The sequence below is a fragment of the Taeniopygia guttata genome, chromosome 1 (assembly GCF_048771995.1).
Source record: "Taeniopygia guttata chromosome 1, bTaeGut7.mat, whole genome shotgun sequence".
NCBI lineage: Eukaryota > Metazoa > Chordata > Aves > Passeriformes > Estrildidae > Taeniopygia > Taeniopygia guttata.
The window spans coordinates 23158468-23172969 of record NC_133024.1 but is presented as its reverse complement, the minus strand read 5'-3'; the positions used below and the strand labels follow the sequence as shown (position 1 = coordinate 23172969).

General features: G+C 51.6%; 1 protein-coding gene across 4 annotated transcripts in view; it reads left to right on the top strand.

Moving 5' to 3' along the window:
• LSAMP (limbic system associated membrane protein) overlaps window positions 1-14223 on the top strand; it is a 1013191-nt gene extending 998968 nt beyond the window's left edge. For all 4 annotated transcript variants that reach the window (XM_030285948.4, XM_041719600.2, XM_004177104.6 and 1 more), the window contains one exon: window positions 6895-14223. In XM_030285948.4, the coding sequence (XP_030141808.1) occupies window positions 6895-6992 (98 nt within the window). In that variant the 3' untranslated portion in view covers window positions 6993-14223. The remainder of the gene's footprint in view (window positions 1-6894) is intronic.
• The last annotated feature ends 279 nt before the right edge of the window (window positions 14224-14502 follow it).

Genomic DNA, 14502 nt, shown 5'->3' with positions numbered 1-14502 from the left:
TTACCCCTTGTCCTATCACTACACACCCTTACAAAAAGCCCTTCTCCAGCTCTTGTCAGCCCCTTTGAGGTACTGGAAGACCATGGTGAGGTCTCATGGAGCCTTCTCTTCTCAAGGCTGAACAACTCTGACTCTCAGCCTCTCGGCCTCTCTTCATAGAAGAGGTGCTCCAGCCCTCTGAGAATCTTCATGGCTTTTTTCTGGACAGCAACAGGTCCATTTTCATGCTGGGGGCCCATCATAAGTGGAATAAGTAGAGTGGGTTGCAAACTTCACCACCACCCCCTGCACCCTCGGTTTCTGCTGCCGTAGTGGGTATGTTAGCATTCAGAAACACACATAATCATGGGATATGATTATAGGCAGGTGCTTTTATTAAGAGCTCTGGGAGTCAGGGGTACAGACCCAAATCTGACTCTGCCATGGCTTTTGAGCTGAACGTATTTTATACTCTATCATTAGATAACTTACATATTAATTATTAAACTTATATTGTTCTATTTTATACATTGACATGAGTTTCTCGTGATCTTTCTTAGGTCCCTGACCACATTTTCTCATGATTATTCTTATGATTAAACAGTAATTATATTTAATTACTAAACAATCATCACATCTAACAATTATATCATTTATCATGTACTAGCTACACAGGTGCAGTTCTAGCAAGTACTAGTTCTTCATGTGCTTAAGGTATTTATTTTTCCAGGGCCTGCTAAGCTTATTTTCCTGTTAACTCTAAATCCCCATTATTTTAAAACCCTTTTACTATCAGGTAGATATCCTGCTTTTTATGTGTCTTCCAAAGAGGTTCTGCCGAGGGTGCAGCTGTAGTGGCTGTGGAAAGATGCGGGCCGGCGGGAGCAGATTCCGTGCCACATGCGTGTGGCGGTCCGCGGCTGCTGCCGGCGGCGGCTCGGAGCGCGCAGGGCGGGACCGCGGCCGGTGCCGGGCGGGCGTGCAGCGCCGCCCAGCCCCGGCTGTTATTTATTCCCAGCGTTTCCCGTGCCATTCCAGCCCGCAGGCTGCCGGGGTGGCCAGGCGGGTTTGGTGTCCTTGGGCTGCCACCTCGCGGGGAAGGAGCGGCGCTTCGGCGGCGGGGACGGAGGGGCCGGAGCGCAGCGAGGCCGGCCGGGGGGCGGTGACAGACACGACGAGTACGAGCGCTGTCCCCCGGCATGAGGCCCCGGCATTGGTACAAGTGCAAGGTTCATCTGTCACCTCAGTCCACATTACCCCCTGCCTATATCTCTTATCATAGCAGCCTTTTCCCATGCCCCTGCCCAGATGCCCTTAGGTATTTTTCACTGCCTCATGCAGCCCCCAAGCCCCAGTGGGCACTGTAGGTTTTAAAAGACCAACACAAGCCATGAGGCAAGGCCAGTGCAGGGCCAGCCTTCCAACCTCAGACACTGCTGCAGAAGAAGGATATGTTGCAAGTTTTCGTGATAAAAAAAAATTCATTTCTCCCTTTCCTGGGAAGATCTGAACACTCTACAGCTAATTCTTCCCACACTGAGTAGTTTCCTTAGCCTGGCTCTCCCTTACTGAGCAGAGGAGGCTGCAGAGCAAGGAGTGACTGAGACAGTTTTAATCTAACCAGTTCAGGTAGCAACTAATAGCAGGTGATGTGCCAGGCCACCTGTTAATGCCAAGGTCCTAAAATCACAGGAGAACACAGCACCATATTTAATATGGGGCCACAATGTCATCGCTGGCAGCTGACTGCTGCTGTGGTTCTTCAAGAGCTGAGGGAGGCTGTGGATATGGAAGTCTCCAGGCAGTCCAGAAGTGACCAGATAAGTATAAAGAAGAAGAAATTAATCCCAAAGTGGTGCAGCTTCTGCTGGCTCATAACGACTGTGAAGCAGCTGAAGTAGGCCAGTATGATGCCATGCTGGCCACATGCTCCTGGCTGGCCCCTACAGAGGACAGCACTGAAGGTTAGACAAGTCTCTTGGACTGACCCAGCAAAGGGCTTTCCTTGTGGTGTGTTCCTCAGGCTCTTTTTGCGGATGAGATCAGCTCTTGGCTTTGCAACCTGGCTGAATGTAAGCAGCACCCTGCTTTTCTCATCTTCCTCTGCCATCTAATCCAAGTCCCCCATTCTTCTCGCTGTGTCTTTTCCTACACTCTTCGTGGCAGGAGGAGCAGTTCTTGAAGCATCACACACACAATCATTGCAGCTATCCCATGCCAAGCCTGGTGCAGTAGCACACACCCCACATCCACGCTAGGGAAACCTTGGCTAGGCTGGCTGGCAGCCCTCTGCACATGGGGGCATGCAGCAATTCTCCTGCCCCATGCTGTGTGGAATGGTTTGCCTGCAGGAATATTAGGCACTAGGTGAAATTACTGATGTCCCAGTCTTCACTCAGAAGTGTGTGGAAACTCTCCCAGAAGCGTTAGGAGGTGTCCTGGGGCCTCTCTGTGCCAGGCTATTCTGGGCTGTTGCACACAGGGGGGTGGGCAGGAGCAGTGAGGCCACCGTGGCATGGCTCTGGTTTTCCCATCGTTAAATTTAAGGATGCAGCTACAGTTACTGTGTCTTGGGGAGAGGGGTTGGATGGGGGCTGCACATGGTCCCCTTCAGCCATGTAAGAACTACTCTGTAGTTCTCTGTAGCTCTGTAAATCTTGGCCAAGGCTACCTTGTGGCATGGCACCAATGCAGATCACCCAGGCTGAACGTGTGGCACAAATAAAGCCTTGGAAACACAGGATGCTGTGTCCCATGAGGCTGTTGCAGCACAGTTAGGCACCATGGCAGGGCTCCAGCTGCCTCTGCACCAGGTATCCAAATATCTCACATTTGGAGCAAGGAATAGCAGTGCAGTTCTGCCCTTGACAATTTTCAGTCTGCTCCTTCTTGATTTGCTTAATGGGATCTGACTCGGTCAGCATTTAGGGTCTGGGGTCCCTTAGGGTTTAGCTGTGAAATGCTGCCAGATATTCATATTAGCTCATCAGCATCAGAAACCCAATTTCCTCCCCTTGAAAGCTGTTGCGTGGTCACGGACTTGACAGTGCTGCCCAATTGCCGGGGCGGGGTGGGGGGGACGAACAGCTCGGGATGTTATAGCAAACTCCCAGAGCACAGGCTCAAGGTCAGCCAAGCGGGAGACCGCAGGGACAGCCCCGAAGCTCCCGGTGCCAGCGGACAGGGAGCAGGGACGGGCAGCCGGGGGTGTCCGGGGGGGTTCTGCGGGCGCCACCGGCGGGGCGGCTCCGCGCCGCGGCCGCCAGAGGGCGCCGGAGACCGCGGGCTGGCCCCGTGCTGCTGCGGGACCGGGATGGGCGCGGGATGTGATACCCGGGATGGGCACGGGATGGGACACACGGGATGGGACACCCGGGATGGGACACCCGGGATGGCCACGGGATGTGACAGCCGGGATGGGCACAGGATGTGACAGCCGGGATGGGCACGGGATGGGACACCCGGGATGGGCACGGGATGTGACACCCGGGATGGGCACGGGATGGGACACCCGGGATGGGCACGGGATGGGACACCCGGGATGGGCACGGGATGGGACCCCGGGATGGGCACGGGATGGGACACCCGGGATGGCCACGGGATGGGACACCCGGGATGGGCACGGGATGTGACACCCGGGATGGCCACGGGATGGGACACCCGGGATGGGCACGGGATGTGACACCCGGGATGGGCACGGGATGTGATACCCGGGATGGCCAGAGGATGTGATGGCATGGGGATGTGCGGGAACGGCGAGGGGGCTACAGGACAGGGGGTTTGCGAGGGGTATGTACGCCGGGGGCTGCAGGGATGGGGGATTGTGGGGGGTCTGCGCGCTCGGAGGCTGGGGGCTGCGGTGTGCTTGTGCCCACCGGGGGAGCCGTGCCCACCGGGGAAGCCGTGCCCACCGGGGGAGCCGTGCCCACGCGTGCCTGGCCACATGTGCAGGTCCCGCCGTGCAGCAGCGCTGGGCACGCTCAGGGAGGGCAGTGTGCAGTGTGTGGGTTCTGCAGCACACCGTGCCTGCTGTGGGGCTGGCACTGTCCCCCCAGCGTGGGCGATCACCCGTGGACCTGTGGGAGCGGCAGGGGCGTGCATAGCCCACAGCAGTTCGTGCATACATGTGGAGAAGTCATCATGCAAACATGGGCTGGCACAGCCTGAGGTGTGCCTGGGAGGGAAGGGTGACAGTGATAGAATGAATTGAAAACGGATGCTACTTCCTGCAGAAAATCTCACTCAAAGACAAGCATTTTACTTTCTTCCAGCACTTTCACGCTCTTTCTTATTACACTTGAGCAGCTGTTGTCCTCCAAAACATTATTTATTATTATATATAGAATTATAACCTCCCCACATTTTTACAGTGCTTGTGACAGTAAATGTAGCACCCACAGCATGTACTCTATGTGCTGTAAAACCCAGAGATTCCATGTGGCCCCCAGGGTTATGTGCAGAGGCCACACTGGATCCCAGTGCTTCCAGTCAGCCTAACACAGTGCCCAGCATCTGCATGCCCTGCTGGTTAGAACAGCTGCTGGTCTTAGCCTGTGGTGTGGCACAGAAGATGAGCATGGAGAGGATTCTGCAGCCTCAGACTAGGACACACAGGGAGCCACAAGAACACGTATCATTTTTCATCTCTGGAGATGGGAGTTTTGGCTTTTCAAATGCCCTCAAACTTAGACACACAAGCTCAAGCAGAACAGAAGCTGGTGTGACCCTCTCCCAAGTCCTCCATCACACCATATGTCTTTGTGTGTCCTCTCTTATACCTGGATATTGCAGAGGCTCATCTCTTCACCACACCACACCATGCCCCTGCCCCCAGTCCCCACCAAGCTCACAAACTCTGATCCGTGCATTTAGATGCATTAAGGCAGCAGTACCCAGACACAGCCAAATGTCCCCTTGCCTCTGCTCTGCTGGGTGTGCAGTGCTTGCCACCATTGATGCAAATGTTCTTGCTCTGGTTGCATGGATGCCCTAGGAAAGTGGCAAAGAGGAGGAATGGTTGTCATGAGTATGATATGTACATGTCCATGTATGCGTTAAGACAAATAGTGTTTAAGACATAGTAAAAATGTAGTGGCTGATTTTTTTTTTTTTTTTGTGGGCAACAAACACACCCTGCCTGGTGTGCTCTTGTTTATTTGCTGGGCCAGATGAGTCATGTTTTATGCCAAAAAGGGATGCAAAAGGTCACAAACAGCCACCACACCATTATTTGACTATGAGAGATACTTTTTCTGAAACATAGGTAAGTCAGGGGTAGTAGATGAACTGAAACTTGTTCCTGAGTTTAGGGGAGGAAATAAAACAAGTGAAAAAAACCCAGTGTTGTAGGATTTGTGTGACAAGACACAAAAGATGCAAGTGGACTAACTGAAAAAAAAGGAAGCCATAGATGGAACATAAATTTTCCACACAAATCAGCACATATTTACTTAATAATGATAGAATAGAACTGGGGCACAAACAGCTACTCTAGTCAGCTACCTTAAGAAGAAATCAGACAAATGGAAGTGCAACGGAATTTGAGGGACTCTGGAGATATCCCTCTTGGATTTGCTGCCTTTTAGTCAGCAACTTGAGTTTAATAGTGACTGTGCTGCTGAGCAAGCCTGTGGCACCTGTGCTCCACCCAGGAAGCAGTTGTACTTCAGTCTCAAGGAGCTCTCCTGAACAGGGCCTTTGTTTTGTTTTTGGTTTTTTTTTTGGCTCCCCTCTGCCATAAGAAACAGGTTTTTTGGTAGTAAGCATGACTTCTTCTTCAGCAGGATCAGTTCCAACATAAAACCTTGCCTCCATCTCTACACTCCAGTATCTTAGAGGCACATACACGTACAAATGCACACGTACATGCGCGTGCGTGCATGTGTACACGAGCACTTTATGTGCACACATGCATGGGGAGCACTGCATTTACAGACCCACAGCCACATGCACCTCCCTGACCAGTTATAAAGAAAAGGCTGCCGAGGCTTGGGATTGCAAGGTGAATTTAAAACAGCATCACTGCCGTTAAAGCCATCCAGAAAAGGGAGCCTATAAATGAGAGGATGAATGAGAAGATGTCAGGAGTGCTAGCGCTTAATATTCCCGGAGCGAGGCTGCATTATTTGTTGCTGCAGCAGCGTGCTTCTCCCTGCCCCCTCTGACAGAGCCGGCAGATGCGCATGCACACACGTGCAACTTCATTTCCCACCCTCATGAAAAATCAACCTCCCCGTCATAGCCTGCACCCTCACCCCATAGGTGTCGTGCCACGGGGCTGTAAGTGCCGCAGCGAAGCCTTCCTCCACCCCGATTCAGAAACAAATCATTCCAGTGCAGCCCTGGGAGGGAGGGGAGGTGTCTGCTGGCTGGGCCTGTGTTTTATTGATCGGACCGCGGTGATGAATCAGCTCCTGTGGAGCCTGCAGACAGGTACCGGCCACTGTGCAGAATTACAATGAGTCCGGGCATCTCAGGGCCACCACTGGGAAGGCGGCAGAGCGGGCAGGTGTGGGGGTGGTGGCCATCTGCGAAGGTGTGAACCACATCCCTGCACTGGAAGGCCAGCAGCTCCCAGCTGGAGGCACAGCAAGGGCTGGGATGTGGTCAGCAGCCAGGGTTGAGCCTCCCCGCTTGCTCCAGGCCATGTTCCTCCAGTGTGGGTGCTGTTTAGAGAGCCACATGCCACTGGAGCGTTGGGCTGAGGGAAGGAGGATGCTGATGAGCTGGCAGGCAGCAGCCTGGAGCTGGGCTGGAGGGAGGCTCACCGAGGTGGGAAGGCAGCTGTGCCCTGCAGGCCAAACCCACCACTGCAGGAGCAGCCTGGGACTGAAGCGCTGTGTTCCTGTGTCGCCCCCATCTCGCCCAGCCTCGTGTAACCTTGTCTTCTTTTCTCTCCCTTCTCGCACCCTGCAGGACCCGGCACAGGGAGAGTAGACAACGGCTCCATGAGTTTGGCCGTCCCACTGTGGCTTCTGGCAGCGTCCCTGCTCTGCCTACTCAGCAAATGTTAATACAAATCAGAATTAAAATAATAATATTAATAATAATTAAAAAAACAACACGACAACAACAACAACAACAACACACAAAACAAAACGCGTTATACAGGAGACAGAGCGAAGAGAGGGGAGAGAGAAAAAAGGGGGGGGGGAGAGAGAGACGACTGTTTCTTTCACAACTTTTGTGTGTTCAGAAGCGAAGAGGGGGGAGAGGAAAAATTACAGCAAAGAAGACTCAGCAACATTTAATCCAAAACCTGAAAAGCCGGCTGTCAAGTCATCGACTGCCTAGTAGGCAACACGAAGCGAGGGAGAGAATGGGGCACCAGCAAGGATCGTGTCACCAGAGGATGCTGCAATGTAAACAATCCAACAAAACCTGCAAAGCCAATCAAAAAGAAGATCCCTTTTCTTTTCTCTCCTCCTTCCTCTTTTCCATACTCCCTCACTTTCCTTCCTTCCTCCTCTTTCTTTCTTTTGCAGAAAGAGGTCTTTGCTTCGGTGTCTATAGCCATTTAACTTTTTGGATGCCCTGGGTCATTTTTGTGAGCTAATGCTCCACCAGTTCATACTTTTAAAAACAAATTTAAAAAAAAAAAAAAAAAAAAGATAAAAGAAAAAAAAATAGCCACAAACCAGAGCAAGTCACCTGAAGCTCTCTGCACACTGGTGTCCTGTGAAGAACTCCTTCCTCTCTTCACTTCACCCTGCACTCATGTGCACCCAGCCCTTGCTAAACACCTTATTTCCTGTCCCCTCCTTCATGCAACATCACCCCCACAGGCCTAATCTAAAGCTGTGTCAACTTCACTGAAAGCCTACTTTTCTTTTTTTCCTTTTAAAATCCTCTTCCTTCCCCCCCTCTCAATTCAACCAGGTGTCTTTCTCTTTCTCCTGTGTATGCCTGTGTGCGTGCGTGCATGCATGTGTGGCTCTTGCTCCGTCTTCACTCTTTCTCTCTTTCTCTTGCTCTCTCTAAGCATGCAAAATGAACAGTCCATGTGTACATACGCTCATCCTGTTGTAGATAATGTCCTGCCTTGTAAGTGTGAGACAAGATGCAGAGAGATCACTTAGGCAGAGAAGAGGGGTGAGGAGAGAGGGGCAGCTACAAAACAGGTTCACATTGTCCCCCCTCTCCTGTGTCCTCACTGGCTTTTTGTCTTCTGGCCACCTTGCTTGCAAGAGTCAGTCTGCACCGTTGTCTAGGCTTTTTCTCCTCTCCTACTTCCAACCTGTTTGGCTCTCAGCCTCCAAGTACCAGCGTAGCAGCTCTTGCTATGCATGAGTGCTTGCACACACGCATGGGGGTGTGCACTCATGTGCAATTGTCCAAGCAAGCAGAAGAAACCAGGACTGGCCTACAACACTATGGACTGAAGAGTGCAGTCACCATTCCTCCTGGGGATGGGAGGCTGGGCCGGTGGGATGTGAGTGATGAGACTTTGGATGTCACCAAGCAGCCATTCCTTTTAGGTACAGTGTGCATAGGAGCGATACCTCAACATGAAAACCACAATCTGGTCGTTCTAACCATTTTGGTAGACATGCAAAAATAGAGCCAATACCCTTTTTTGTTGCTTTGTTGGTTTTGTTCTTACTGTCCTCCCCAGTATAAAAGGAAATGTAGGCTGTGTAAGGGTGAGTGTGTGTGTGTGTGCATGTGTGTGTGCTGTATACCACTGCTATTACAAAACTCACTGCAAATTCCACATTTGAAAGAAATTGGGTCAGAAAATATCCAGGACCTGCGAATGTAAGAAATAAAACAAATGTCAGGTCCAAAATCCTGGGTTTACAAAGAAGGAGCTTAAAATGATGCAGCAAAGAAGTGGGCAGCACAATTTCCCCTGCTCTTCTCTTATCTCAAGGGTGCTGGTCTTGCTGGAGAATGCCCCACACTTCCCATGTGGCAGAATCACATACAGAGGTGCCAACAAGAGAGGCTTTAGTGGTTCCCAAGAGAGGAGGCAAGAAAAAGCTGTGAGAAACAGGGCTGAGAAAATGCTGGGCGGTGGCTGGAATTTGCCACACCAGCACAAGGTCTGCTGCAAGAGCCAGAGTGAGCAGGGGCTCCACTGCCTGTGTGTGGGTCAGGGCAGTGGAGAGAAGACTCCTGTGTCCCCTGGCCTGTCACAAGCCATAGTATCTACCAGCAGCAAAGATGATAAAACACGGGGTTTATCAGGTGGGGCTTTGTTGGAGAGAGAGGTGTGCAGGGGAGAGCTTGATTTAGCCCAGTGAAGTCGAGTGACCCTCCCAGGACAGCAGAGTGTTTTACAGGCGCTCAGCCACTCAGCTTTCCAGCAGCAGCCAGGTTGCTCCTCTGTCTTTGCCCTGGGCACTGGGGCAGTGGCAGCACGCTTGGCAGCCGTGCCCACATGCAGGCGAGGGGGAAACAGCTTGGCCTTGCAGAGTGTGGGAGGAGATCCCCGCCAGGTGGTCCCCTGCCGGGAAGGAAAGTGGGAATTGCTGCCTGCGAGCCCGTCTCCACCTTGGCGTGGGTGGGGCACAGTCCGGTGAGGCTGCTGCCTTGCACTGCGGCACTGCCAGCGCTGCTGAGCTCAGCTCTCCCAAGAGAGCAGGCAGGCAATTAAGCAGGCAGTCAAGGGCTCCTCCCAGGCAGCCAGAAGTGCAAGGAAATTTATTAAAGAGACACATGAGAGGCTGAAGTTTGGGCATTGCAGGGTTGGATGGTGGTTGTTTATGCTCCTCCAGACCACAAAGCCATACCTGCAAGTTGCAAGTGGGCAGCTGGTGCTTGAAATCCATCCAAGATATCCAGGGATGGCTCCCTTCCTCCAAAATAGGGCAGTCATTGGTGGGACTTGGGCATTTCCTTTGGAGACTGATGTGTGTCAGCCCACAAAAAAAAATGCCCTGCATCCTTCAGAGCATTCAGACATGCCAGTCCTCGTGCCTGACTTTCAGCAGTGTCATAGAATTCAGAGTCTTAGTAACAACTCCAGCTTTTCTGCTGCAGCAGGCCTCCTCTTTCCCCTGGTATGGCCCTGAGCTGATCCTGGTTCCAGGAGCCAGGTCTGGGAGCTGCACCCTTTCCTGCACACTGGCATGAGGGAAAACACCACAGAGCTGTTTCTCGGGGCTGTACCTATGCCTGGATTTATTGCCACAGGATTTTTTGTTGAAAAACACGGGCAGCCTGCAGTGTCCTGCTGTGACAGGCTGCTCCTAAGGGCTGAGTCAAGCCCACTTTAGGTTCTTTGATGTCAACCCGGTTGCTATGGTAGCACCTATTCTCTGCATGTGTTTTTGTCACTGTGGGGTCACTCCTAGGCACTGGGGTCACACACATCAGACCCCTGCGGTGTGGCGGTGGTCATCAAGTCCTGGCACCTCATTATCTCATGTGTGTTTTGGTTCAAAGGAATTTTGAGGGGATGTTTTTTTTAGATGTCAAGGCATATGGTAAAAAGGGAGATAACTCACTAAAAGTAGGACACCCATTTTTTGAAACCATCTGCCCATTAGTGGGGGAAATGGCCCCAGCTCCCGTGGCGGGATCTGGTCTTTCCTGCAGGCCCTGAGCAGATCTTTGTCTCTGTTGCATGGCTGTGAAATAGGGTGAAAGCCAGTTAATTGCAGACCTCTCTGAGAAAATTCACCAACACCAAGTATGCCTGTTGTCTGCAGAAGTGCTGGGAACCCCACTCCTGGCAATGTCTTTTCCTAGGGAAATTGTGGGTAGGTTGGAGCTTGATTTTCTCCAAGAATCTGATCCTGTGAGCTGCAGTGTGCTTCACAGGGTGCTGTAAAAATCCCCCTGTTTCTCCTGAACTTTTAGAGACTGCTCAAAGCACCTGTTCAGAGGTGATCCCAGATAAATATAGGAAACACAGGCAAGGTCTAATGCTTTTTCCCATTCTTCCTCTGCTCCATCCTCTGATGGAGATGTTGCAATGGCTTTTCTTGTGTCTCAGGCCCTTCTCTCTGAAACTCTTTCTCCTCATCATCTCTCTTCCCCATTTGCATTGCTATCTTTCTCATCACCTCCCAAAAAGCTGTGTTCGTGCTTCCTGCTGCCTCTCAGCTGGTTGGGGACCAGGGAAGGTGGGTGTTTGGAATGGGACACCAGTTCCTTGAGCTTGTCAGTGTAATTGTGTTTGATTGATGGAGATTTAACATTTAGTGTTATAAAAAGATATGAACAAAATGGACAAAAAAATTGTATTTCTTCTACTGGTTTGTAAATATTACAAGAGTTACACGAGATGTCTGGTAATGTCAAAGCAGAGGAACAAAAACTTAGATTTCATATATGGCCCCATAATTGCTAGCAGATTTCTAACCCTTTTCGGATGACCGAGAGGAGGGGTGAAGGCAAGTCTTTCTGGAAGGAACTGGACAGGGGAAATGCAGCCACCCCGAGCCACATGAACTCCATGCACGACTGTGGCATGTTGCTTGGAGCGTGTGCCTGGTGAGATGGAAAGCGAAGCAAACGCCTGTCTCTGAGCGGCTGGGAAGAGTGATGTGGGATGCTCCAGCCGACCAACACCTGTACCTTGGCAGTTGTGTTCATTTCTGTTTGTTTGCAGCCCCGCACTCGCGAGCTCATTGCTCAGTGATGCACCCTCTCCTCCTGCCCCGTACCCGCTTCCTTCACCAGTGAAGTTGTGTCGCCCCACGCTAGCCCCGAGTGCATGTGAACGTGCCATTCATGGGATCTCATTGGTGACATGCATTGTGTCAAGAGTTAGTCTTTGTCTGCACATCTTTCTCACACCACTGACTGTTCACCACTTGGGCAGATCGCTTGTGCACTGCTGCCTGCCCCACTGTTGGTCAAAGAACATCCAAGCCCCACCAGCTCTTCTTAGCTCCAGGTGCATCCAGACTATGCCCCCAGGCCGCCTGTCTGAGCAACCCCGTTCTGAAAGTCCAGGAACACAGCATGGATAAACCCACCATCAAAAGCCATGTGGTCTCCAGGCTGAGTGGAAGCTACACATCTGGAAGGAATTTGGGGGAGCAGCAGAAAGTCCTGATCAAACAAGAGGATCTGGGAAGTTGGAGTTATGCTAGAATCCTTCACAGACCCACCAGCAGATGATATTTCAGCTCAGCTTTTGTGCAGTGTTTCATCACTTTACCATTCCCTGGTGAGGGTATCTGTGGGCACAGGGAAACACCTCGTCTCCTCCCAACCCCTCACACCTCTGCTTCCTCTCCTCCAAGCATGCTGACCTGCAGCACAAATCATCATGGTGCTTGATGTGATGTAGCAACTGACATGGGGGATGGCTGACCAAGACAGTATGGCAGAGGAGGTGCCAGGGGGGTGAGCAGCTCTCTTTTTCCCTCTCTCTCTCTCTCCTGATGGTGCACAATCTAACTGCTTCTCTGACTCAAGGACACAAAACTTCTTGAGTTAGGGATGCTGGGAGCAAACTGTCCTGTGGGAAGAGCAAAACTTGAGGCAGGGAAGTGATGGAGAAGCTGGATGGTAATTTCCAAAATGTGATGCCAGTGGAAAAGGGTAGGGATGAGTGCTGTCCATCATCCATGCGCAGAACTCTCAGGTTCATCAGTGAGGAGACCGTGGCCTCTCAGCGCTAATCTTAGAGTGGCTTCATTTCCAGTGGGATGCCCAGAAGATGATTTTTTTTTAATTGCATGACTTTGCTGACTAAGAGCTGTGTCATACCACTAAAACCTCTTTCACTTTTCCTTCTTGTAACTTGCTAGAACAGTGATTGGGCAGCTCCCACAGCCCCCAAAATTTTGCCTAATGGTTGGCTTCCATTAGGGCAACATATGGTGCTTGCTTGTTGGTTCACTCACTGTATGGGGAGCAGAACTCATCTAGGTGAGAGTACCTCGGTGTGGTCCTCTGTGCCTCTGTGGTCCAAGGTGATGGAGTGAGGCGAGGAGACCTGCCAAGGCAGGCCTTGGGTGAGAGAAGCAGCTCTCCTCATCAGCCCAGGCAGGTGGGAAGCAAAGGGTCCTTCACTTGCTGCAGGCTTGGGTTAGCTGGTGCCACAGCAACTGCCCTGCAAGCCTTGTAGAAGTGCCAAGGCAGTGGAGAAGGAGGGGGCAGTGACAGGGGGACATGACTGCAGCACAGGTGGTGGGGGCTGCATGAGCAGCAGGGCTCCTTGGGCAGCGCAGCTGGGGAAGTGGCAGAGATTGCATCCCAGGTGGACCCTTCTTTCCCTGCCTGTCCTCATGGTGCATCAGGAGCTCCCTCCTGGCCTCCCAGGGCATGCTCACCATGCAGCAAAATGGGCCTCAGTGAGTAAAGCAGTGTGACACCACGGTGGCTCCAGCCGTGTCCTGAGGAAAGGCGTGTGGATGTTTCTGTTCGTAACAGAGGGCTGACGGGTAGAGACGAGGAGCAGGGCCTACCTAGGAGCCAGCCAGTGAGGAGAGCACATCCCAGGCGGGGCTGTCCTTCTCCAGAATTGTGCCATTTGCTCACCCTGCGGCCACACACAGGCGCATACGCACACGCCCGCCAGCCCCAGGCGCACAGCTACAGGAGCGCTCCTGGGGCACAGCTACTGGAGCTCTCCTTCCCCACACCTCCACCACGCACAGCCAGGCTCTGTCTGTGACACACAGCTACGCTGTGACCTCCTGAGCAGCCAGGAGAAGGCGTGTGCGTGCCTGTGCCTGTGCCTGTGCCTGCGGGAGCACACGTGCGTGCCAGGAAAGGGAGGAGGGGGCACAGAGCAGGAACTTGCCTCCATGGTGCCACCTCCCAGAATCATTCAACCTTCCCGGCTGGAGCCAAGATTCATCCTCTAGACCTTGAGAATGAAGGCCAGTCCCTTCTTCTTGCTACACGGTGGGGTGGTTAGAACTCTCCTCATTAACAGTGTTATATACATATAAATATATATATATATCTATATCTTTATATATATTTTTCCCCAGCACTGTAGACATGAGCTGAACTTCTCTTTAACGAAACGAGAAAATGGCCATTTTATTTTTTGCCATTGTTTTGGTTTTGAAAGTAGCTCTGTGAAAGAAAATTTTAAAAGCGCAAGTGTGTGTGTAAAAGAGCCAATCAAAAAAACTAAACAACCCAATGAACAAATGATCAAAACCCAGTGATGGAATAAAAAAAAAAAAGAAGCTTTTTATTTTTTCTTTTCTCAATGTATTTAACTTCTGTTATCTCGTTTCTGTTTCTTTACATGTATGAATGCTCTGCTCTTCTGTGATCTTAAAAAAAATACAAAAAAATACAAAAATTAAATAAACGTGAAAAGGAGGTAATGTTTCTTCATTTCCCCTCCCTTCCTTGCACACTCTGGCTTGTCTCCTCTCTGATGATGTCTAGTGAGGACTTTCCAGCCCACAGGGGGAATGTGGGCTAAGATACCCCTTCCTTCACCTTCCTTGGAGGGGCAATGTGGTCCAGTGGCTTGGGACTGAGGGTGCTGTATCCCCCCAAGCAGTCTGACCCCTTCAGTGCAGTGCCTGAGGATGAAGAGCTGGCTGGAAATAGATGTGTGATGGGGCTGCCAGGAGGAGATCCCAGAGACAAAAC